Source organism: Oryctolagus cuniculus, chromosome 11 (genome assembly GCF_964237555.1).
Source record: "Oryctolagus cuniculus chromosome 11, mOryCun1.1, whole genome shotgun sequence".
Lineage (NCBI taxonomy): Eukaryota > Metazoa > Chordata > Mammalia > Lagomorpha > Leporidae > Oryctolagus > Oryctolagus cuniculus.
The window spans coordinates 107,831,451-107,858,345 of record NC_091442.1 but is presented as its reverse complement, the minus strand read 5'-3'; the positions used below and the strand labels follow the sequence as shown (position 1 = coordinate 107,858,345).

The window sequence follows — 26,895 nt, the reverse complement described above, 5'->3', positions numbered from 1 at the left end:
CCCCAAATGGCATAATGGCCGGAGCTGGGCCAATCTGAAGCCAGGAGCCAGGAGCTGCTTCCAGGTGTCCCACGTGGGTGTAAGGGCCCAAGGATTTGGGCCATCTTGTACTGCTTTCCCAGGCCACAGCAGAGACCTGGACTAGAAGAGGAACAGCCCGGACTCAAACCAGCACCCATATGAGATGCCGGCACTGCAGGCAGTGGCTTTAACCACTACACCACAGTGCCAGGCCCAGCATGGAAGCATTTTCATAAAGAGACTCACTCCAGGGGCCAGCACTGTGGAGTAGCGGGTTAAGCTGCCTGTGGCGATGGCATCCCATATGGGCACCAGTTGAATCCAGGCTGCTCTACTTCTGATCTAGCTCTCTTCTAATGCGCTGGGAAAGCAGCAGATGACGCAAGTACTTGAGCTGGGAAAAGGCTCCTGGCTTTGGATCAGCCCAGCTCCAGCCACTGCAGCCATCTGGGGACTGAACCAGCAGATGGAAGATCTGTCTCTAACTCTGCCTTTCAAATAAATAAATAAATAAATCTTTAAAAAAAAATGAGACTCCATGTATTTAATTCAATTAAAGAGGACCAAAAGGGTTACTGTTAAGAACTATAGCTGTAACACAATTTTGAACATAAACATACAAGGGAAGGAATTTGTGAAACTGTATTTATTAATGTTTTGTTAAACATACTGTCTCTTAGAATTGAGGGAGGAAGCCCCACTCAAGTGAGGCAACAAACCTGCCATCTTTTACAAAATTTAATTAAAACTCACAATCTTATGATTAGTCCTTAATTCCTGAGAATTTGAACATCATTATGCTTTCTGTGAAATTATAAAAAATGCTCATATAATTTTTAAATTACAGTATGTCTGAAAAAAATTAATATGTTAGCAAGGAAAACCATCTCCAAATCTATACATTCATAAACTTCGGCATGAATACACTGAAGCCCTGTTACTCTACAGTTTAATACAATTTAAATATAATCTTTTCAGAAATTTTATTTCAAATATATGAACTTATAATTAATCCAGACTACAGTGACATTATCGCATTTTACTATAGATAACAAAATTGTCACTTTCTTCTCAATTGTAGATATCCAAGGAGTCAGCATGTGGACTCTAGTATTAATAAAACAATTAATTTACATGAGTGGGAATAATAAGCAGAGAACATCTGATTCTCTTTTAAATCACAACTTCTATCCCTACTAAAAGGGATGATTTTAGAGAAGAGAAGAAGAACAGGGAAAACAATATTGTTGCTATGAAATGATGACTAAATTGATATAACCAAATCCAAGATCATTAATATAAACATCTGCAATGAAAATATAAATTAATTATGCAGCATGCTTTAGGGCCTTTTCTACAGTTAGTATGGATTAGAAATACTAAAATGCTTTTAATCTACTCACTGTTAGTAACTGTAACCAATGGTGACAAAATAAACAAAAAACATCTCTTACATGTTGTGTTTCTTCTTTACTTTTTGTAAGGCAGTGAAAGTCTTGATCTCAGGCTGAGAACATTAACCTGACCCTAAACAGTAAGCACAGACAGGGCACTGTGTACCTACTCAAAAAGCTGAAGTACAAGAATACTAGGAGAATTCTAACAATGTTAGAATTTCAGGATTTATAAAGAAATGTTTCACAGGCAAGTGCGATAGAAAACTCAAGCGTTTCCCAAAATGATGTTCATATTACATTTAAAATTTTCAACTTTTCACTGTAAAGTTATTATTTATTATACCTTAAAAAGACAAGATTAACCATTGACTATTAACTAACATACCTTGAAAAAAATAAAGCTAACAGCTTGCTGGGAACTAAATTTACTCTAAATCTTTCTGTACTTTTTAATCAATAAATGATTTATTTTATTAGAGTTTTATTCTCACAGTGGTAATTTTTAAAAGCCTGCACAGTGCAATTATAATTAGTATTTAGTCTGATGTCTTATACTTTATAAAAAGTCTGCCAAACCATTACCAAGACTTTAATTCAACCTAACAGAGAAGAAACCTGAGTTTGTATATAGAAACACTTTTTTTTTTTTTTTAATATATCATACATCGTGCCTTCCTTCAACCAGAAATGAAGTTTCCAGCAGGTCTCTATGGCTTTATCTGATTTTCGAGTATGAACTAAATCTTAAAGCAGTTGTTGGAGGTCAGATGTTCCCAAAGTCATGTAAACTAGTTATAAAATGTCTCAGGAGAGACATGAGCAGCTCTTGTGAGTCACGTGAGATTAACCATACATAGCTGAGCAACAGTTACTCTGTACAGAAAAGGCAGATAACACACTGTGCCTCACATCCAGTACCAAAGCCATCTTCATAACATTTCTTTCAAAGGATACTGATATGTATACTTCATGAATTCAAGCTCAATTCCTTTTTTAAAATATGTATTTACTGGCTGTATACAGTATATGTATTCAATTTCCAATGACTTGAGACAAATATGGATCAACAACCTATACAAACACAAATTACAAACATGTAGATTATGAGATCTGAGGTCTCAGTTTAGAAATTTAGATTTGTTGTTCTATAACTTTACTTCAATTAACTGTTCCTAGAAACACCTTATAGCCTAAAGTTGAGGCAAAAATCTAATTTTAAAATCTCATTTTCAACCTTTGAAAACGGAGCCTTGTGCAATAGAACAGACTTCACTTTCAAACACTGTTTTACATCTAAATATTTTCCAGAGATGTGACCAGGAAATAATTCAATAGCTTTTAACACCTGTTTCACTGGCAAAAGTATGAACACAATTCTGACGATTTCCTATGGGCACCACGTACCATCAACGTCATTTCACAACCGGCTCAGCAGACACAGTGCTGTCGGGCAGGTCTCCATTGCTTGTTTTAGTTTCTTCTGGGAGCATGAGTGAAAATAACAATGGACATATTTATTTTCATTTTTAAAAACAAACTTAAGTAACATTTTAGAAGAGCTTATTTCCTAAATTCCAAATTAGGAAAAGGTTGCATCTGTCAAATACTTCCCTAACATCACAAGTCATATACCTGGTTTAATTCTTTTTTTTTCAATCTAGGCCAGATCCTGTTAACTTTCTGACTGGCTCCCAATGGGCAGACGGAGTTAGAAAGATCCGAAGTTTCTCTGTTGGGGCTTCAAGCTGCGCCAAGGCCCTCGCACCTATGGAACCTTGACACCTCTGGTCTGAGGACGGCCTGCTGCCCTCTAGCCTGTTCCTCCAGCTAGGGAAGGATGTGACTACCCAAAGGCACGCAAAAACATGGCAACAAACTGGTACCGAAATTGTCAGGAATGAAGAGCTTGCCATTTGTATTTAAGTTCTTAAGGGCAGTTTATTGTATATGTCACAGAATGAATCCCTAGCTTTATGCACACAATGTCATGTGCACACATTTCATTAACGCATGAAAACTATTAACGTATTCAGCAGCTTTGACTCCAGGCACTCTATAGCTGAAATAATCTTAAGAATCTCGAGTGACCTGGGCATATGAATTAGCTGCATCAACTGCAACTCGAGAGATTTCCTGAAGAACAGACCAAGGCAGGGAGTCTCACTGGAATGAGATAACTCTTGAGGCCTTAAAGCCAATGTCCAATCTACTTGCAGTTTTCCCAGTTGCGGGGACTACAGACAAAGATCTTCAGATCACTAAATGTGGGAGCAGAAACTAAGCAACAAATGAGCTGTGTCCCAGCACTAGCTTCACAAATTTATCTTAGTCACAAACTCACAAGTAATTTTTAAATAAATATTATCTTCTAGATAAAATCCTAAAAATAATTTTTTCAAACACATGTCTATTACTTAGTCTAGATTCCATAAATGCCTGGATATGCTCCTTTTAGTAAGTAATATTAGTAGGCAAAAATTTATTTTACCAAGGAATAAGGTAGTTCATACAATTAATCTACCCAATTCAATCATATTTACTCATTGTGGAAAAAAATAATAAAAACATCTTGTTTTATATCCTGATTTAGGAAAATTTCATGAAATACAAGAAAAAAGGGAAGAAAACAAACATGAAAATAAGAACCTACTAGTTGTGATCTTCCAAGTAAACAGAAAAATGTAAGTTACATAATCTTTATGACAGCAACGAGGAAACATCTGCCCCTCAGGAAGACAGCTGTCGCTGCACGTCAGATCTGGAAGCAGTGCATCCTGGGGACATTAGCCACTTCTGCAGTGCTCACAGCATTAAAGCTTATAAAGACTTCCCCCTTGGGGCTGGCACTGTGTTGTAGCGGGTAAAACCTGCCTGTGAGGCTGACATCCCTTATGTGTGCTAGTTCAAGTACTGGCTGCTCCACTTCCCATCCAGCTCCCTGCTAAAGTGCCTGGGAAAGCATCGGCCGCCTAAGTGGAGACCTGGAAGAAGTTCCTGGCTCCTGGCTTCAGCCTCGCCCAGCCCTGGATGTTGGTGTCATTTGGGAAGTGAACCAGCAGATGCAAGATTTTCTGTCTCTCCTCCTTTCTCTGTAACTCTTTCAAATAAATAAAATAAATAAATAAATAAAAAGACTTCCCCTATCTTCCTACATAGAATACAATGGACACAACCCTCTGCTTAGTGGCTCAAGTTCACTGAAATGACCAGCAATGCCATGACCACACTGCCTCTCTTCCCCAGGCCTGACTGTGGAGGGGAGCAGGAGGCTGTTTACCATGACACAAAGTAGCCCTGACGATGGTCTGCCTCTTTCATCACCTCATTCAGCCATGAGCAGTCGCAGCAGCTCTGCCTCTGCAACCTTGAGCTGCACCTCCCGTAATTCACTCCTTCGAACTGGATACAGACTGAGCAGTCAAAAGAGAAAACCAAGCTTGCTAAATTTATTTAAAATAAGAGAAGCTGGCCGGCGCCGAGGCTCACTTGGCTAATTCTCCGCCTGCGGCACCGGCACCCTGGGTTCTAGTCCCGGTTGGGGCGCCAGGTACTAGTCCCAGTTGCTCCTCTTCCAGTCCGGCTCTCTGCTGTGGCCCGGGAGGGCAGTGGAGGATGGCCCAATGCTTGGGCCCTGCACCCACATGGGAGACCAGGAGGAAGCACCTGGCTCATGGCTTTGGATCAGCGCAGAGCGCCGGCCGTAGCGACCATTTGCAGGGTGAACCAACAGAAAAGGAAGACCTTTCTCTCTCTCCCTCTCACTGTCTAACTCTGCCTGTCAAAAAAATAAATAAATAAAAATAAAAATAAGAGAAGCTAAAACTGAGCAGGGGCTCAAGGACCCACAGAGTGAACTGCATAAACTAAGGAATTCTCTCTTCAATGCCACACGTGATCCACACACAGGCTTCAGTTTTTCTAGACTTAATCCTGTATTATTTTTCAAACAAGGAAGCTAGCAGTCTGACCAGACAAAACGAACATTAGTACCTACCACTAAAGAGACTTATTAGTCTTTCCAAATTTAAGCCACTCACTGACCTTCCTTCTCCTTCTTCTCTTGGTTTTCTTCAGCTGCAGTCTTGTCTGCTCTGAAGAAAATTCTTGCACTGCTCAGTGAGAAATAAAGCAACTCAAATTCCTACATAAATGAAAAAATGTGAAACAAAAGCTGAAAATACTGAATGGCAAAATGTAAAAGATACATATATTTTAATGTCTTCATTATTTTAGCAAGCTCAAGTGCAATTTGTTAAATACAGAAACTATGTACTGATCTGCTTTTAAGGTATAAGACAAAATGCTGAGAAAAATTTGCAAAATTTTATGTTCTATTTCTGTAATTTTAAAGCACACTGTAAAATCTGAAGAAAAAACTTAGATGATAGCTCCTGTTCAAGAAAGTGAAAGAAAAAGAAGCAACGGGAAATCAGACGCAGTGGGGATAAACGTCTGTGTTAATCACATAACAGCTATTTTGTTTAATTTTGGAATTAAAAAACCTTTCTCTAAGTCTACTTCTTAAAATAAATAAATAAAATATTTTTTTTGCTTTTTCCTTTTATTAGACTTTATTTTTAGAGAAATTTTAGGCTGACAGCAAAATTCAACAGAAAATACAAGGAATTCTATGAATCCATCCCCAAACCCATAGGCTTTCTCAGTGGGGACATCCCACATCAGGGTGGTTCATTTGCTACAATCAAGGAACCAACACGGCCACATTGTTATCCAAGGTCATTAGCTTATGCTACAGCTCAGTCTCGGTGCTGTCTCTTCTATTAATTTTTTTAACTTTTATTTAATAAATACAAATTTCCAAAGTACAGCTTTTGGATTACAGTAGCTTTCCTCCCCCCATAACTTCCCTCCCACCCGCAACCCTCCTTTTTCCTGCTCCCTCTCCCATCCCATTCACATCAAGATTCATTTTCAATTATCTTTATAGACAGAAGATCAATTTAGTTTATATTAAGTAAAGCTTTCAACAGTTTGCACCCACATAGAAACACAAAGTGTAAAGTACTGTTTGAGTACTAGTTATAGCATTAATTCACATTGTACAACACATTAAGGACAGAGATCCTACATAGGGAGAAAGTGCACAGTGACTCCTGTTGTTGACTTAACAAATTGACACTCTTGTTTATGGCATCAGTAATCACCCTAGGCGCTTGTCATGGGTTGCCAAGGCTATGGAAGCCTTTTGAGTTCACCAACTCCTTATTTAGACAGGGTCATAGTCAAAGTGGAAGTTCTCTCCTCCCTTCAGAGAAAGGTACCTCCTTCTTCTGCCAGAAGAGGCTCCTGGCTTCAGATCAGCCCAGCTCCAGCAGTTGTGGCCATCTGGGGAGTGAACCAGTGGATGGAAAACCTTTCTCTCCCTCTGTAAGTCTACTTCTTAAATAAATAAATAAAATCTTGGAAAAAAAAAAAAAAAAGATCTGAGTCCAGGCCAGTGCTCTGGCATAGCAGATAAACCATCTGCAGTGCAGGCATCCCATATGGGCGCCGGTTCAAGTCTTGCTGGCTCCATTTCTGATCCAGCGCAATGATAATGTGCCTGGGAAAGCAGCAGAGGATGGTTCAAGTACTTGAGTCCCTGCATATGGGAGACCAGTAAGAAACTCCTGGCTTCAGACCTCTCCAGCTCTGGCCATTGCAGCCACTTGGGGAGTGAACCAGATCACTAACTCTGCTTTTCAAATAAATAAATTAAAAAAAAAAAAAAATCAGAGTCAAATGGCTTAAAAATACCGTTACTTCTAAACACATTCTTTCCACATTCATCTCACTTAAAACCTGGGTTTCTACATGGCTTCTGCTTTTCAGATATCAAAAACCGAGTCCAAGCAGATGTGACTCCCTTTCCCTTACCTGCAGATAGATATCCAGCCGCTTCTGAGTGAGATTCATGGTTTGCAGCAGTTTTTCATCTTGACTGGCTGACTGCACATTCTGTTGCTTAGCAACTGCTCTTATCTCCTTCAGGTATTTCTCCCTAACAGACTGGAACCAGTGAAGTGAGTCGAACTCCTGATACTGATCCAAAAGCTTTAGAATGTAAGCCACACCTGTAGTCATCAGTAGACCCAAAGTTAAATTACAATGCGTACAGAAGTTGTACTCCATATCCCTTCACAAATAACTCTCGCCATTAAGTTAATCATTATGAATGAATTCTCATACAAAAACATTTTATATCATAAGTAAGTTTATCAAGAGACTTAATACCTCAAAAAAGATGCAGAAGTATAAAGAACTAAAGATAATTCAGTGAATAAGGAAATAAATAACATGGTCACGAAAAACATATTAATGTTGTAAAGGAAGAGAATAAAAACTTCCGGGGTTGGGCACTGTGGCTCAGTGGTTAAGCCACTGACTGGGACGTCCGTATTCCACACTGGCATGCCTGCTTCCACTCTGGTTTCCAGCCAAGGCACACTCTGGGAGGCAGATGATGGCCCAAGTACTTGGGTCCCAGCCACCAACATGGGAGACCCAGATTGAGTTCTGGGTTCCTGGCTTCTGTCTGCCCCAGCCCTGAGTGTTAAGGGCATTTGGTGGAATGAACCAGCAGATAGAAAATCTCTCTCTCAGTCATTTTGCCTTCCAAATAAAAAAATAAATAAATAAATAAAACAATTTCCACTCCTAACCATACAGTAACTGAAGAGGCTACAGGAAAACCAAACACAAGATGTGCTAAAACTTACAACCACAGTAAAACCTAAATATTGAATCAAACTAGTCAAGTGACTAGCAATACCAAGCAGGCATTCAGTGACAGATACAAATGACGGAAAACAAATATATTCAAACAGATGGCTCAGCTGAAGAATCAGTGAGTGCTGATCGTGACAAATCTTAAAGAGCACTTAGACCTATTCTGAAGCATATGTTTCTAAGATTCTATTATAAGGTGAATATAAAATGGGGAAACAATTCCATTAAGCTTACCCATGGCAAAGCCATCATCAGTAAAGGCAGCTCCAATTTTATTTTTTTTATTTAATTTCTCCTTGCAACTAATGGAATGCTCTACAAAGTTGAGGGTCTAAAAAGACAGAACAAGGGTATCACAGAAACAACTGTGTAAGATAATGTTCAGCATTTAGTTCTCGAAACAAGTATTTCAGAAACTGTCAACAGATTTGCTTCTTGGTTCCTGTCTTCGGCTCTGAAACACACACCTGAGACGCACGGTCGTGGGGGGACAGCGCCTGCACAGGCGCCCTCACTGGCCCTTCTTTCCGAGTCCTGCCACTCCTCAGTCAAGCACTGTGCGTGCATGGCTCCTTATAAGCTACGGCATGTATTTGAGAGAAGAGAACACTGCCGCTTGTGAGGCTTGTCATCTCACCAGAGTCGTACGTTAAGTGAGCACTGAAGTCAGAAAGCAGGCCTGCCTTACTTCAGTGCACACTTCTGGACTACACACCAGGGAGCCAGTGTTGCAGTACCGCGGGCTAAGCTGCTGCCTGGGACACCAGCACCCCATAAGAGCATCCCAGCTGTTCCACTTCCTATCCAGCTCCCCGCTAATGCTAGGCAGCAGAGCATGGCCCAAGTGCTTGGGCCCCTGCACCCACATAGGAGACCCGGAAGAAACTCCTGAATTCTGGCTTTCAAAAACTGTCGGCGCAGCGCGCCAGCTGTAGTGGCCATTGCGGGGTGAACTAACACAAGGAGGACCTTTCTCTCTGTCTCTAACTCTGCCTATCAAAAAAATAAATAAAAATAAAAAATATTTACTTACGTCAACTCTACACCAGGTGTTAAGTACTTAACATAAGAAAAAAATTATTAGCATCCAGAAGTTACGCTATGGAACAGCACAGCAGGCAACAACAGGAGTGCTGTCTCCACCTCTACACACTAAGCCACAAGGCCTGTGAGCACTGGGCAGGAAATGAGGCCAGCGCCACAGGAAATCTTAATTCAAGTAGCCACACACTGGCCACACAGGGACAGCAAAGCTCTAGACAGGTGTAGAGAATATGTTTTTTAAAAAAAATATGAATGATACGGTATGCTAAGTACTGTAGTAGCCTACACAAGAAACAAGACAGCCAGTTTTGCTTATATTGCTTTGGAATCCCACAGTGAAGTCTTTATCAATAGCTAGTTAAATCATGTACAGACATCTCACACTTGCCTTTTTTCTTTGGAACTAAACGGTCAACTCACACACAAGGACAGCGTCCTGCATGTCTCTGCAGTGCTCTTACTCTATTTTGTTTTCTGCATCACTGACTGAATTCTGACAGCTGTCCTGTACAACTGCAGACTCTCCCTCAGCTCACCGCTGGCCTCACCGCTGTTTCCTGTGGCTTGCATGCACTGTCCCTCAGAAGAAAACCTACAGGGAGAACTCACCCCGAGTTACCTGCAGTGCAACTCAATCCCTCACCTCTACTGCAACACAAATTTAATATGAAATGAATATGGCTATCTTTGCTAATAATAGTTGATATAACAGTAAGTATATAAAAGAAATAGAAAATTCGCAAGGCAAAAAGCTGCCTATAGACTATTAGCTAATGGTTATCATATGTAAGAAAATGTGCTAATTCAGGCAATATAAAAAGCTATTATTGAGCAAAGTTGGATATAATAAAAAGCTGTGTCTGCTTGGTTATATTCAGATTTTAGAGCTATTCACTAACAAATCTTAGAAAAAACCTTTATTATAGGAAACAATAAATAGTAAGGAAAAACAACCCTTATTTTTAACACATACCTCTCTAAACTCCTAATGCCATTTCCCAACTTGAAAAACTGTTTTTATAATGCAATTTTTATAGCAGGCTATTTTTAGACAGCATATAGGATTAGAAAAGAATACATCATATATTTTAAAAAGGATAAAGCCCGAGGGCCGACAACTGTGGCATAGCAGGCTAAGCCTCCACCTGCAGCATCCCATATGGGCACCAGTTCGTGTCTCAGCTGCTCCTTTTCAGATCCAGCTCTCTCTACGGCCTGGGAAAGCAGTGGAAGACTGCCAAGTACTTGGGCCTCTGCACCCGTGTGGGAGACTTGAAAGAAGCTCCTGACTCCTGGCTTTAAATCGGCCCAGCTCCAGCCATTGTGGCCATTTGGGGAGTGAACCAGTGGATGGAAGACCTCTCCCTCTGTCTCTCCCTGTCTCTGTAACTCTGCCTCTCAAATAAATAAAATCTTAAAAAAACGGAAAAAGCCCTAAGGATTAAAGTGTTAGGATTTACCATTGAATAGAGACAAGTTCCCTTCAAACAACGGCCTCTGAGAAATGTGTCAGAAAAACTTCCCAGCAAGTCTACACTAAGCAGTTAAAGTGACTATGTGATAAAATTCTGCCCAAAAATTCTATGGTATAAACGTAACGATATAAACTAAGTTAATTTTAAAAAGACTAGGCCAGCGCCGCGGCTCACTAGGCTAATCCTCCGCCTTGCGGCGCCGGCACACCGGGTTCTAGTCCCGGTCGGGGCGCCGGATTCTGTCCCGGTTGCCCCTCTTCCAGGCCAGCTCTCTGCTGTGGCCCGGGAGTGCAGTGGAGGATGGCCCAAGTGCTTGGGCCCTGCACCCCATGGGAGACCAGGAGAAGCACCTGGCTCCTGCCTTCAGATCAGCGCAGTGCGCCGGCTGCAGCGCGCCAGCCGTGGCGGCCATTGGAGGGTGAACCAACGGCAAAGGAAGACCTTTCTCTCTGTCTCTCTCTCTCACTGTCCACTCTGTCAAAAAATAAAATAAACAAATAAAAAGACTAGAATTCCTCTGGCAATTATTAACAAATAGACTATTTTTAAAAATAAGTAAGTCTCTTTCAGAATAACTAATTACAATTCTAGGTCACATTCACTGAGATCACATTTAATTTCACCTACAATCAGAAAGTAACATATGGGGCCAGCGCTGTGGTATCGTGGGTAAAGCCACTGCCCGCAGGGCTGGCACCCCATATGGCCGCCGATTTGTGTCCTAGCTACTCCACTTCCAATCCAGCTCTCTGCTATGGCCTGGGAAAGCAGTAGAAGATGGCCCAAGTCCTTGGGCCCCTGCACCCCTGTGGGAGACCCAGAAGAAGGGCCTGGCGCCTGGCTTCAGATCGGCCCAGCTCCGGCCGTTGTGGCCAATTGGGCAGTGAACCAGCGGATGGAAGCCCTTTCTCTCTTTCTCTCTGCCTCTCTGTAACTCTGCCTTTCAAATAAATAAATTTTAAAAGAAAAAAAAGAAAGAAAGTAACACAGTCTGTGCATTTTAGGTTATAAAGAAACCAGTTCTATTTATCAGTAATTTCTTTGGAAAAAAAATTAATTTTAGGTTTTGAAAATACTCACCAGAGGGGGAACAATGATATAAAAATTTCGGAGATGTATGTTCTTAGGCCTTCGAAATTCTGGAGCAAAAACATCTACAAGCATTTTGAAATATTCTGTACCTTCAGCAGAATTTCGTGTGTGGTCACTGAGGACTGAATCCAAGTGCCTAAAAAGAAACAAAATATTTCTTGGTTCCTTGTCCAGAAGATAGCATTTTTTTTTCCTCAAAAGAAACAATTTATTTAGAATAAAACAAAAGCAGCTCAACTGTGAGTGCAGGTTTGAGCGACAGCTACTTTTAAGCTGTGTGAGCCATAAAAAGGGTTTTTCTTTACTTCTCCAGAAATCTTGTGTACACAGCACAAAGCAAAGAGGTCATTTTTTTCCACTTAAAACACCGGCACTGGCATCACAATAGCAGATACACAACTTTAAGCTGCCATTTTAGTAAAATGCACAAATACTAAACAGATTAGCTTTCTCCCATCAGAGGCCCATGTAAACTCCACATAAGCCACAACTTCTCCAGAAGACAGCTTTTTAAAAATTCATCTCTAGGGGGCCAGCGCCATGGCTCACTTGGTTAATCCTCCGCCTGAAGTGCCAGCATCCCATATGGGCACCAGGTTCTAGTCCCAGCTGCTTCTCTTCCAGTCCAGCTCTCCGCTGTGGCTCGGGAAGGCAGCAGAGGATGGACCAGGTGACTGGGCGCCTGCACCCGCGTAGGAAACCAGGAGGAAGCACCTGGCTACTGGCTTCGGATAGGCGCAGCTCTGGCCATGGCGGCCATTTGAGGGGATGTACCAACGGAAGGAAAACCTTTCTGTCTCTCTAACTCTACCTGTCAAATAAGTTTAAAAAAAAAAAATCATCTCTCATTAGGTTAGCTAAGAGCACCAGAAGGGGCTGGGGCTGTGGGTTAAAGCCCTGGCTTGAAGCACCAGCATCCCATATGGGCGCTGGTTCTAGTTCCAGCTGCTCCTCTTCCCATCCAGCTCTCTGCTATGGCCTGGGAAAGCAGTAGAAAATGGCCCAAGGATTTGAGGCCCTGCACCCACGTGGGAGACATGGAAGAAACTCTTGGCTCCTGAATTCAGCTCAGCTCAGCTCTGGCTGCTGCAGCCATTTAGGGAATGAACCAGTGGATGGAAGACCTCTTCATCTCTACCTCTCTCTGTAACTCTTTCAAATAAATAAAAATAAATCTTAAAAAAGAAAAAAGAAGACCAATGTTGCAATAAACTTCTCTGTACAGACATGGGGGGGGGGGGTGAGGAAGAGCACTGGAAAACAGGAAACGTGACATACCACATGTTCTCCCTGACCTGTGATAATAGAGCACCTAAAAGACAATCTATAGATGTGAAATTGACACTTTCAGAAGCAATGACTTGAGCAGCCCTTGTCTTGACTGCTGACGAACAGTTTTTTTATAACTATTTGTTGAACTCTTTAATTAACATAGAGTTAAACATATGTGTATAAAATCAATTGAAAATAGATGTTATTAAAAAATAAGAGTGGGACTAAGAGAGGGAGGAGGAGGAGTAAATTTCCTTGGAGTGCACAATAAGCTCATTTTATGTACAGAAAGTGATCAACATGATTTAAAGCTAGTTTGAAAAACAGAACATGTAGAACATCTTGGGACTTGACTGAATACTTTATTTCTTCCTACAATGAACCTTGTTGTACCCCATTTCACTGTAAATTCTTCAATTTAAATCTCTTCACTATCACATTCACATTACCTTCCCTCTACTTAAACCTGGTTCTCTTTCAAGAACTTAGCGTCCCTCTCCAATTTTATTCTTTGTCTCCTGCATCTCTCATGCAGACACACACTTTCAAATTATTACTCCTTCAACAGTGAAAGGCAGAAATCTCTCCTGTGAGACTCACATAATCCAACTACAGTTGCTCTTCAACGCATCATGAGGTTACATCCGATAAATCCACCATAAGTTGAAAATATTATAAGAAAATGCGTTGAATACACCTCTCCTTCTGAACATTCCAGCTTAACAGCTGTTTACCCTGGTCATCTCTGGCTAACTGGGAGACATGGCTCACTCTACCACTGTCCAGCATGGCCAGAGGCAAAGTTCAAAAATCAAAATTCAGTATCAACTGAATCAAATCAGCTGTATCAAAAGTACAGTATCAACTGAGTGCATATCGCTTTTGCATTATCATAAAGTTTTTTTTTAAAGTTTTATTTATTTATTTTAAAGGCAGAGTTACAGAGAGGCAGAGGCAGAGAGAGAGAGGTGTCCTCCATCCACTGGTTCACTCCCCATATGGCTACAACAACTGGTGTTGTGCCAATCTAAAGCCAGGAGCTTCTTCTGGGTCTCCCACATGGGTGCAGGGGCCCAAGGACCTGGGCCATCTTATACTGCTTTCCCAGGCCATGGCAGAAAGCTGGATTGGAAGAGCAGCAGCTGGGACTAGAACCGGTGCCCATATGGGATGCCAGCACTACAGGCAGTGGCTTTACGTGCTATGCCACAGCACTGTCCCTTAACATAAAGTTTTTAAAAATCACAAATTCTAAGTCAGAAGACTATCTGCTTATCCAACAACCCAACTACTCCTTTATCAAAGCAGGCTTCTAGTAACCTTTTAGACTACCCTACATTTATCAGCTGGGACTAGGATGCCTATTCTAATTCTCTTCCATTGTTTACATCACAGGGGTGGGGAATGTCTTACCCATGGGCCACACAAGGCCCACTAAATCAGTGGTCTGGCCCCGACAAGACAACTGCATTTGGGACTTGAAATTCAATAAATATACAGCAGGCTAATTTTTGTAAAAATTTATTTATTTGAAAGGCAGAGTTGCAGAGAAAAGGGGGGGGGGGCGGAAGGAGGGGGAGAGAGGGAGAGGGAGAGAGAAATCGATCAATCTTCCATCCACTAGTTCACTCCCCAAATGCCAGCAACAGCAAGGACTGGGTCAAGCCAAAGCCAGGAGCAAGTAATTCCATCCGACTCCCCCACACGTGTGGCAGGGGGCCAAGCACTTGAGCCATCTTCCACTGCTCTCTCATGTACATTAGCAGGGAGCTAGTTTGGAAACTAAGCAGCCAGAATTCAACCAGTGCTCCAACATGGGATGCCTACTTCACAGATGGTAGCTTAACCCACTGCACCATAACACTGGCCACAGCAGACTCATCTTTAAGTTGATAATTTGCATGGCCTGCAAATGGTGTTATAAATATCTAAATGGCCAACAGAAAAAAGCTTCCCCACCCCTATGTGGATAAACACTTCACAATCATGACCCCACAACTCCTTGATTTCACCTGTCATGACCTTTCTCTCACTTGCTGTCAACCATCCCCTCTCTCTGCTTCTCCTTCTCTCTTGCACAAATCCAGGCCTTGCAATTACTCAGCTTTACTCTGGAGATCTTGTAAGACAATGTCCCATTCTCTGACTTCTTGGAGATTCTGACTTCCTTGGGCTATTTCAAATATTTTTTTAAGAGTTATTTTATTTATTTGAAAAACAGAGGAGTTACAGAGAGAAGCAGAGCCAGAGAGAGAGAGAGGTCTTCCATTTTGCTGGTTCACTCCCCAAATGACCACAATGCCAGAGCTGAGTTGATACGAGGCCAGGAGCCAGGAGCTTCTTCCAGGTCTCCCACGCGGGTGCAGGGGCCCAGGAGTTGGGCCATCTTCTGCTTTCCCAGGCCACAGCAGAGAGCTGGATCGGAAGAGGAGTAGCCGGGACCAGAACCAGCGCCCATATGGGATGCCGGTGCTGCAGGCTGGCGCTTTAACCCACTGCACCACAGTGCCAGCCTCTATTTCAAATCTTTTTTAAACAGTCACCAATTTTGGGGAAAATGACATTTACTAAGAGGTAAAGAAAGGTCCAGTTTTCTTCCCTTCATATGCAAGCCACAACCCACTGCTTTGGTAATGTGGCAAAGAATCAGACTATCTAACAGGACACCCAGATCAAAGCTTCTGTGTGTTGGGGCTTTATTCTCACAAAAATGTATACACACACTCCACAGTATATATCTGTTTTATTTCAATGAACTTCAAGCCTAACATACTATAGTGTAATGAACACCTGTATACTCTTAACACCAGATTCATTGCTAGCTAACATTTTATCACATTTGTTTGTTTTGTTTTTCTGAAACAAAACTGCAGACCGCATATCACTTAACACATACTTTGGTATGAATCTATTAAGAACTATGTCATTTTCCCACAAAGCCACATTACTACATTAAGATTATTAGATATTAGCAATATCTAATACACAATCCATTTCCACATCTCCTCTACTTAGTACCCATGTGTCATTTACAGTTTTATTTTGCTTTTTTTCCCCCTTTCTAGATCATGATTAAGAATCACCCACTGCATGTGATTATCCAATCTCTTTATTCTCCTAATCTACATCCATCTCCTTTTTGTCTTTCACTTCACATTTAAGGTTGTATCTGTCAAATACTTCCCTAACATCACAAATCATATACTTCTATGGCAGGTGTTTCATAGAAGGCCCCATATTTTGGGTTTCTCAGATTGTTTCTTGGTACTAAATGCAGAGGAAGCATTTCTGGCAAGAATACATACTAGGTACTTTACGTTACATTGCATCAGAAGGCCAAATGGGGGCCGGTGCTGTGGCATAGCAGGTAAAGCCACCGCCTGCAGTGTCGGCATCCCATATGGAAGCCAGTTCGAGATCCACTTCTGATCCAGCTCTCTGCTATAGCCTGGGAAAGCAGCAGACAACGACCCAAGTCCTTGGGCCCCTGCACCCGCATGGGAGACCTGGAAGAAGCTCCTGGCTCCTGGCTTCGGATCGGTGCGGCTCTGGCTGTTGTGGCCAATTGGGGAGTGAACCAGTGGGTGGGAGACCTCTTTCTCTCTCTCTCTCTCTGCCTCTCCTTCTCTCTCCATGTAAATCTTTCAAATAAATAAATCTTTAAAAGAAGGCCATCATGTCAGTCTGCCTGACATTACTAATGATGCTAAGTTTGATTACTTAGTTAAGGAATACCTCTCTCTCCCCATTGTAAAGCCAGTTTTTCCTGTTGTGATGGAAAACACAGTTTAGTGGTATATTTTTTTTGCATGAATATTTTCTAAAACCTCTTCATTCAATGTTTAAAAGTCTTATGGTGGTGTTTGCAAGATGGTGATTTTCCCCTCTAAATGTTCTCATCTCTTATACAATCAGTAAATGGCATTCTTCTGAAAAAAGGAACTTTGATTCTCCTCCTCCAACCTTTACAATTCTTCACTATGAATCATGGATTTTTTTTTTTACTCAATGGATAATCATCTATTTCCACCATTAATCTTTTTGATATTCAAACTGTCTCCACTTTGTCCAGGTATGATCATTCACAAGTGATTCAAAAAACAGTTATAATTACTGAAAATAAAACCCACAGTTTATTAAACAAATTTAACAATTCTCAAACTTCAAGTTCTGTTACAAAATCACTACTGACTCAAGACTGTAGACTGAGGCTGGTGCTGTAGCATAGTGGGTAAAGCCACTGCCTACAGTACCAGCATCCTATATGGACACCGGTTCGAGACCTGGCAGCTCCACTTCTGATCCAGTTCTCTGCTATGGCCTGGGAAAACAGAAGATGTCCCAAGTCCTTGGGCCCCTGCACCCACATAGGAGATCCAGAAGCCCCTGGCTCCTGGCTTCAGATCGGCCCAGCTCCGGCTGTTGTGGCTGTTTGGGGAGTGAATGAGTGGATGGAAGACACATATCTCTCTCTCTCTGCCTTTTTCTTTAATCCACCTTTCAGATAAATAAATAAATCTTAAAAAAAAAAAAAAAGACTATAGACTGATCCAATAAGATAGCTGTTAGTTATTTAAATTAGAACGAAATAAAATTTAACATTCTACTCCCCCAACCCATTCACCCTATTTTAAGTGTCCAACAGTGATATGTGGCAGTGGTTACTGTATTGGGCAGCGCTGTCCTAGACAGCATGAAAGGAAGAACTGGCATTCTAGAGTGGTGCTGGTATATAAGAACATGTTAAAAAGTAAGAAAAAACAGGCTCAGTGAGTTTTACAAAGGAGCTATCTGGCATTTCTTTCCTTACACTAAGTCTTCAAGATCAGTTGTTTGGAACAGCAACATTTCAGGTGTTCAGAGCCAGTTGGTTCATGTTCTAGAAGACCCCTTACAGTTAGAAAGATCTTAAAATAATGAAGTCTTTTAGAAAAAACAGTACATTTCATTAATTTGTATAATATTTGCATATAAATTTTAATTACCCTCTAGTCTTCCTCTTTAATGCTTTATATAAACACACTTTTTTGCATCTTCAATTTAGGCTATCCCATAATTATATTACCTTGCTGCTTTTAATGTTTCATCTGCAAGACCTTCTTCTTTTACCAGTTCTTCAAAATTTACAATATCTTCGAGATCAGGCACAAATCTACACAAGAATTTGGGAAAGAATTCATTAGGGCAAATACAGTATATGCAATTGACACAGATATGAAAGCGACACTGTAGAACTTAAAACTTTCCAACTATGCATTTCGAAACAACTTTACATGTCAGTTATGTTGGTATCATCACTTTAATTCTGAATGTAATTTCAGAAATGAATAATCTAATTTTATTCCTTAAAACCATGTCATCTTTAGATCCATTAAGTCACACTGATAAATTAACTATAATCTTAAAAGAAATAGATTTAAGTCTACTGCAGTGGTAAAATTTAAAAAGAAAAATATATAACTAGTAAAATTAATGATTTTCTTCCATATTCTATTTCAAAAAATGCCAACAAGATCAAACAAACAAACACCTTTTCTACAATATCATTTATAGCACAGACTTAAATGTCATAATTTTTAAAGGCATAAAAGCAAGGCAAAAATGATGTTTGCATCCATACCTAATGGCATTGCTGCTACAGTGAAGACCACCAGATCTTATCATTCGTACATAGCCCATAGCATTACCTTAAAAACCACACAAAAATAATATATATAAATAATTCTAAACTCAAATAGTCAGGGATAGTTATATACAGTAGTCAATTACAAGGCTTCCCCTGCTACATACCAAAACATTTTGCTATTTTACTTCAGCTCTTTTTCCATAAAAAGTAAAACTGTTGCATATTTCTGCACTTAAAATATACATACTTACACACATCTATATTAAAAGAAATGTACCTCTTTCAACTGATAACCTAAATTCATTATTGCTGACAACACCGAAGTGATCAAACATTTTAAGATTACAAAATCAGTACTTTCCTCATTCACAGGGAAACACCAGTGTTTCCCTACCTCCACATACACACACACAACTGGAAGTGATATCAAAAACTCTTTATTTTATGTCTCCCAATTTGTATGTCTAGCCTAGATTCTTCTTCTGAACTCCAGGCTTTGTTAATTCATGCTTATTAAAGTTAGTATGTCCACGTCAAACTCCAGACATTTACCCCCAATTACATCTCCTAATCTCAGAAGCCGGCAGTTCCACCCTTCCAGTTCCTCAGACCAGAACGCCCTGAAGTCATCCCTGACTGCTTTCCACCACACTTTACATCCAATCAGTGGACAAATTAAGTTGCCTCCGCCTTGAAAACACAGTCAGAATCCAACCACTTTCCACCACCTTCACAGCTACCCCCTATTCCAAACCACCTCCATCTCTTGCCCAGACCACTGTGTTATGCCGTGGCCTCCTGACTTTCCTACTTCCACCTTCATCATCCGGCCACACCCTCCAATCTTTTAGTTACGTAACAAGGGGTGACCCTTTAAAAACTGAAGTTGGAACACATCAGACCTTTCCTGAAAGCTTTACAACAGTTTTCCATTTCATGAAATCAAAACTGCATGTGGTCACCCCATGCAGCATGATCTCAGCCCCTACTGTTCTGACGTCATGACCCACCACTTGGGTTTTCACTAACTCCATTCTAATCCCTCACTATTCCTCAGGAATACTAAGTAGACTCAGGGCTTTCGCACTGTGCTGTCACCTCTGTCTAGTAGACTCTTTTCCTGAGTATGCACGTGGATTATTCCCTCACATTCCTTAGGTCCTTGCTCAAACATCACCTCCTGTAAACGTGTGCTGAACATCACTGCACGGCACTGCCCAGTCCCATGACATCCAGCACTCATTTTTCTGCATCTTCCTCGGCTAGAAGACAAGATCTCTGAGACAGCCTTTGACTGCTTTAGTGCTCCATCTCTACAGCCAACATGTCCCAGGACACTGGAATTCAATACGTAACTAAAGAGAATGGAAATTACTTGGGTCTGTAGAGTGCAGATGCCCACAAGCAGCAGTTACCATCTCATAAATCATTACAGTAGCATGCTTTAGTGGTAACCCTACAAAGCAAGTATCAGTGAATCTATTTCAAGGCCGATGCCAATGTGAGAGACATTAAACTGTGGGGGAAAATCCAAGAGCTAGCTTCACTGTTTTCCTTTAAACTATCAGACCAATGTCTAGTTCATCAAACTGTCAGAGGTTAATTTAGAATATATTTAAGAGCAAAAGCTCAAAGACACACTACCTGGGTTCAAATCTGGACTCTGTCATTTGTTATTTATAAAACCTAAGTCAAATTATGTCTGTTAGCATGTCAGTCTCCTCACCTGTTAAGTTCTATAAGGGCCGGTCTTTATTTACTGTCATACATATCACCGGCACCTAGAAACATTTTACATAATAAATAGCTGTGGACTGAATGATGAAATCATACTTCCTGGTGCTATAGTGAGATTCCTATGAGTTAAAACATATAAAGTCACAGCAATTAATAAATGCTCAATAAATAGTTGTTATTGTTTCAGCAGGCAGATTGTCAAAAAGACTTCTCATTTTGCTCTCAGCTCTGAGATTCTTCTTAAGATATTTAACAGATATAAAAGCACATCATGGTAATTCTATAAGCAGAGAAAAAGAACGTGTGTTTTCTAAGAGGAGAAAAAAACACTAGAGCTAAGCAAAGAGGATCATCTTGTGTAACCGTGAAATGCATCCTGGTTGCTATCAAGGTGACACTAGACAGCAGGCACACTGACATACTGAAGCCCATGATTGAGCATACAAAAGTATACTCCCAAACAATATGAAAACATGAAGTAAGTAACATTACAAGGTAGTATTCACATGACAAAAAAGACTCTGATACCAGTATGTAAATAAAGTTTAAGCAACACTGCTTTGAAAGGGCAGCTCTTAAACTGAGGTCCACAGACCCTAGGACCAGTGCTTGTGTATGATACATACAACTTTGCACATATTCAAGCATATCAGCTTTAGTTCTGGGGGAAATGAACCAGAGTTTTCATCAGATTCTCGAAAAGGGTTAAGAACTACTGCCCTAGAAATTTGCCATCTAGTACGGTATCAATGTCTTCCTGAAGAAATCAATACTTACTTTGGTAATACCTAATATCAAATGGTTTGAAATTTAAAAATCACAAAGATTCTCTTCTTTTACTAAAACATAATTAAAAAATCTAACATACAAACCAATTAATTTACAAAATTTAAACTAGCACTCAGTGACTACTCCAGAACTAACTGCTTATATCTTCCCTACTATTTATTTGAAGCCTCTTCAGAGCAAAGGCTGTTTGTAACTCAGCACCTAGAAGAGTATCTGGCATACTTGATGCATAGTAAATGTTTGATAAATGAATGAATCACTCTCGGGAGGTAGAATTTTCTCAAAACATAGTAAGAGTTTACTACCCACTTTGTGTCAGTTAAAGTAAGCTGTGAAGAATATAGAACATCTTTGGACTTATGAAAGAACCTCAGTTCTTTAAAAGAAGAAAAAAAAGGGGGGCAACACTGTGGTGAGGCGGGTCAAAGCCCTGGCCTGAAGCGCTGGCATCCCATATGGGCGCCAGTTCAAGTCCCAGCTGCTCTTCTTCCGATCCAGCTCTCTGCTACGGCCTGGGAAAGCAGTAGAAGATGGCCCAAGTCCTTGGGCCCCTGCACCTGCGTGGGAGATCCAGAAGAAACTCCTGGCTCCTGGCTTTGGATTGGCGCAGCTCCAGCCATTACACCCATCTGGGGAGTGAACCAGCGGATGGAAGAACTCTGTCTCTACTCTCTCTCTGTAACTCTTTCAAATAAATAAAATAAATCTTAAAAAAAAAAGAACCTCAGTTTAAAAAAAAAAAAAAAAACACTTAAAGATTTATTTACTTGAAAGGCAAATAGACAGATCTTCCATCCACCTGCTCACTCCCCAAATGTCTGCAACGGCTGGAGCCGGGCCAGACAGAAGCCAAGAGCCTTCTTCGTGTCTCCCACATGGGTGCAGAGGACATGGCGCCATCTTCTGCTGCTTTCCCAGACACATTATCAGAGAGCTGGATCGGAAGTGGAGTAGCCGCGAATCAAACTGGCGCTCATATGATATCACCACAAGCAGCAGCTTAACCTGCTATACCGCAGTGCCAGCCCCCTAAGTTTAAGCAATACCACTTTCTTATTTCTCTGAGTTTTTCTTTCCACATTTTAAAAATGATGATTACATGGCTGGCGCCACGGCTCACTAGGCTAATCCTCCGCCTAGCGGCGCCGGCACACCGGGTTCTAGTCCCGGTCGGGGCGCCGGATTCTGTCCCGGTTGCCCCTCTTCCAGGCCAGCCCTCTGCTGTGGCCAGGGAGTGCAGTGGAGGATGGCCCAGGTGCTTGGGCCCTGCACCCCATGGGAGACCAGGAAAAGCACCTGGCTCCTGGCTCCTGCCATCGGATCAGCGCGGTGCGCCGGCCGCAGCGCGCCGGCCGCGGCGGCCATTGGAGGGTGAACCAACGGCAAAGGAAGACCTTTCTCTCTGTCTCTCTCTCTCACTGTCCACTCTGCCTGTCAAAAAATAAAAATAAAAAAAAAGAAAAAGAAAAAAAAATGATGATTACATGTCTATCTCACAGGGTTAGAGATAATATACATGAAAAAGCTCAAATAAGTGCAAAATTTTGTTAATTATTTTCAAGAATTTTTCTTTTTTTTTTTTTTTAAATTTGAGACAGAGAGATTCCACCATCTGCTAATTCCCTACCCAAATACCAGCCTTGGCAGCGAGGCAGTGGAACGAGGTTGGGCCTTAGAGTCAAAAAATCCCATTAGTCTCACATGGATGACAGGAACCCAACCGCTTGAGCCGTCACAACTGCCTCCAAGAGCCTGTGTTAGCAGAAAGCTGAGATCAATAGCCAAAGTTGAGCGCTAACTCAGGTATTCCAGATGGGATACGGTGTCTTAACCACCAGGTTCGACACCAGGCTCAACACCTGCCCTTTCTCACTTTTACATTTAACTTTACTGTATTTCAGAAGACAAGTTCTACTTGTAAGATAGAAGACCATTAAGTTATATGTGCAAGTATGAAATGGTATAGCAAAGAAAAAAATACGACATCCAATATTTAATCTTTAACTACATTTATATGTAAGTTACTTATTAACCTCTCATGTAAATATTTCATACTTTCACATGCAGGCTGCAACTTGAAGGAGATTCTCACTTGTAAAAGTAAAGACAGGGGCTAGCACCCTGTCTCACTTGGTTAATCCCCTGCCTGCGGCACCAGCATCCCACATGGGCTCCAGATTCTAGTCCCAGTTGCTCCTCTTCCAGTCCAGCTCTTTGCTGTGGCCCAGGAAGGCACTGGAGGATGGCCCAAGTGCTTGGGCCCTGCACCCGCATGGGAGACCAGGAGGAAGCACCTGGATCCTGGCTTAGGATTGGCATAGCATAGGCTGTAGCGGCCATTTGAGGAGTGAACCAACGGAAGACCTTTCTCTCTCTCTCTCTCTCTCTCACTAACTCTATCTGTCAAATAAAAAAAAAAAAAAGAAAGTAAAAACAGTAACTTGAACAGAGTAGCTAAGTTCTTGCCAGCTGACAAACATAAATATGATGTTTGAGATGAGTTACTAAATATACTTTTAAATGATGAAACGTTATTTTACTTAAATTAAATTAGTCTATAGTCGGTCAATCATTTCTGTTGCAACAATCCAATCATCCTTTACTTTCAGGGGTAAGAAAATCACCTAAGTGAAATACAGCTGGGGCCGGCACTGTGGCATAGTGGGAAAAGCCATTGCCTGCAGTGCCGGCATCCCATATGGGTGCCGGTTCAAGTCTTGGCTGCTCCACTTCCAATCCATCTCTCTGCTACGGCCTGGGAAAGCAGCAGAAGTTGGCCCAAGACCTTGGGCCACTGCACCTATGTGGGAGACCCGAAGAAGCTCCTGGTTTCTGGCTTTAGATTGGCGCAGCTCCAACTGTTGCAGCCAACTGGAGAGTGAACCAGTGGACGGAAGACCTCTCTATCTCTGCCTCTCCTTCTCTAACTCTTTCAAATAAATAAATAAATGTTAAAAAAAGAAAGAAAGAAATACAGCTGAACAGAGGAGTACACAAACTCTTTAGCAAGTAGGAGATATTTAATATATATTATTTTATACATATACATGTAAATTGTTGAGAGATTCCCAGCATTCTTTCTTGACATTGTTATAACTTACCAATTTGGCTGATGAGTTGCCTGAACTGATCAAGGTAACTCTGTCCTTCTGGTGTTATTCCAAGTTTTCTGATACCTCGATTGAATTTTTCTGCTCTATCAAAAGGATACTAAAACAGATCATTTTTAAGATTATCTTCAATAAAGACCCTCAAGACATAAAATGCCTACTAAATCAACAATGCCAACATCACTCTCCTCAACTAACTTTGTATTTCATTGTATTTAAAAAATCACGAAGTCTAACAGCGAAAAATCTGTAGAACAAAAACTGCCCATCTTCAAGATCAATATAATTTGCTTTCTTTGTGACATCAGCTGAAGGGAATAATCATCAATGTCACTGAACTTAAGTTCCTCACCACCATTATTAGTCTCCTAACACCTAGCTGCTCTATCAGCTAGAACAAAGTGAGCTGTTCCTCCTAGAAACACTTATTCACAGATGTGTCACCAAGTTTCTGAGGGCTGAACAGGATCAGGAACTGAAACACACTCCTTTTCTAATGAACACACACATCAGGTGGATTTAAATCTCTAGTTGCCATCACCAATTGAAAAAAAATGTTTTTTTAAAGTCTTGGTTGATGAAAAGATCTGGGACATTATCCAGTTTATAGTAATAACAAAAGGAAGCATTTCTGACACCACAATAGCATGATTATTTATCTCTGGTACTAGTAATTTCTGTTCCAATAAAAATGAAATAGTTGACAACAGTTCTCTGACATCTATAATCCACAATTTATTATTTTGTTAGTATTTTGCTACTCTGCCAGAGAAGAGAACTACCAAAAATTATATACGAGGGCTCTAACTAAATGACTTCTAAGAGTAACTGAAGTAGTTCTGCTCATGGCAAATCAAACCTATCTAAGTTGGTTAGTCCTCTACCCACGTGGTTGCATGTCTCTGTAATGATAGCACTTACAATTCAATAGACTCTCACTTCCCTATAGGAAAGCTCAACGTGAAGAGGAAAGGGAAAATAGTATCCTTGTCAATTATTGGCGGCAATGTCAATTGTGCAATATTTTTGGTATGGTGACATAGACTGCAATTTCAAATACTCATATTCTTTGACCTAGAAATTTCCTGAATAATCTTTAAGAAATAGTCTTCAACTACACAGACAGGTGTGTAAGGATGTTACCTGTATCAGTGTAGCAGTGAAAAATCAGAAAAATCTAAATACTAATCAACAGAAGATGATTTACAGTGTACATCTACACTGCTGACTCTTAAAAAGAATGCAGATCTATATGTACTGACATCTGATGAGCACACTGTAAAATAATATGTATACACTATCAAGTTTTGCCATTAAAAGCAATACCTATCTTCAATAATATGTCTATCGCAAAAATATCTGAATGGCATGTTAGTACACCGTTCACACCAACTGCCTCCAAAATACGGAATTGGGAGGAAAGTAAAATGAGGCAGGACAGTTAGTTCAGGTGCTCTACTCTGTTTCACTGTTTCAAAACGAGCACCTTATTTTTCTATTATTTCAAGATTTAAAAAAAAAGAGTAATACCTGGTTATACTGGTCATTTCATTAGACATTTCTTTACACTGCAGCCTATAGAGAATATAGCAAAGACTAGAAAATTCTCAAGAAAAACATAAAGAGCTCAGAGACATGTAAAAGAATGAAGAAGAAAACCACAAGAGAGATCTAAATAATGAAATTTAGCATAAACATTTACCATGCAATCATCAATTGAACTCAACTCCCTTAAAAAGAATAGGTAGCATACCTTATGATCATTTTGGTCCTTGATTTCCCTAAAAAACCGAATATCTTTAATCAATCTGGATTTGATATGTTCATCATACATAAATTGGCTAAATATATAAAACTTCTTTTTCAAAAACTGGTAGGTGAAATTAACCTACAAAATTAAAATCCAAAACAATGAAAAATGTTAATATGCAAATTTCAAAATGTTACTGAATAATCATTATCTAAAAGTACTATTTATAAATTCGTGTTAGACTTGAAATAGTTTTTTAATTGCCTGAGTTTACAAAGTGTTATATAAGCTTCTCTCATGTATTTTTACAAAAAAAGAAAAAGAGAGAAAAATGGACAATATTCTCACGACAGACTAAGACTAAGAGTTGTAGTGAAAAGTGCAAAACCAGACTCAGGACCCTAGTTTTCCAGCCATGAACCATAGTCTGAAGTTTCTATATTCCCCCATCAGTAAGATTACTTACTACTAACCAAATATTCAACTATGTATCCATAAATATTTTTGAATACCCCCTAGATGTGCCTATTCTCATGGTGGACATGGCCCTTATCTTCAGAAGTCCGTATTCTAGCAGGGATAACAAACATCTTAAATAAGCAGCAATTTCTACAAGTGAGAAGTGTGGGTGCTTTATGAATGAACAGCAGGGGCTAGCATTGTGGCGTAAGGAGTTAAGCCACAGTCTATGATGCTGGCATCCCAGATGCGGCTGGTTCAAGTCCCAGCTACTCCACTTCTAATCCAGCTCCCTGCTAATGTCTCTGGAAAGGCAGTAGAGGATGGCCCAGGTCCTTAGGCCCTTGCACCCATGTGAGAGACCTGGATGAAGCTCCTTGCTCCTGGCTTTGGT

The 26,895-nt window shown here is 40.7% G+C and overlaps 1 protein-coding gene across 5 annotated transcripts in view; it reads right to left on the bottom strand.

Annotated features, from left to right (window-relative positions):
- Window positions 1–649: 649 nt before the first annotated feature.
- WASHC4 (WASH complex subunit 4) overlaps window positions 650–26,895 on the bottom strand; it is a 69,966-nt gene continuing 43,720 nt past the window's right edge. For 2 of the 5 annotated variants that reach the window (XM_051846047.2, XM_051846052.2), the window contains 9 exons: window positions 26,046–26,180; window positions 24,284–24,392; window positions 18,651–18,717; window positions 18,096–18,182; window positions 11,747–11,894; window positions 8,382–8,478; window positions 7,296–7,492; window positions 5,460–5,559; window positions 650–2,898 (listed from right to left, as the gene is read on the bottom strand). In XM_051846047.2, coding sequence (XP_051702007.2) covers window positions 2,831–2,898; window positions 5,460–5,559; window positions 7,296–7,492; window positions 8,382–8,478; window positions 11,747–11,894; window positions 18,096–18,182; window positions 18,651–18,717; window positions 24,284–24,392; window positions 26,046–26,180 — 1,008 coding nt within the window. In that variant the 3' untranslated portion in view covers window positions 650–2,830. The remainder of the gene's footprint in view (window positions 2,899–5,459; window positions 5,560–7,295; window positions 7,493–8,381; window positions 8,479–11,746; window positions 11,895–18,095; window positions 18,183–18,650; window positions 18,718–24,283; window positions 24,393–26,045; window positions 26,181–26,895) is intronic. The other 3 variants (XM_051846048.2, XM_051846050.2, XM_051846049.2) reach the window with 3 other exon arrangements.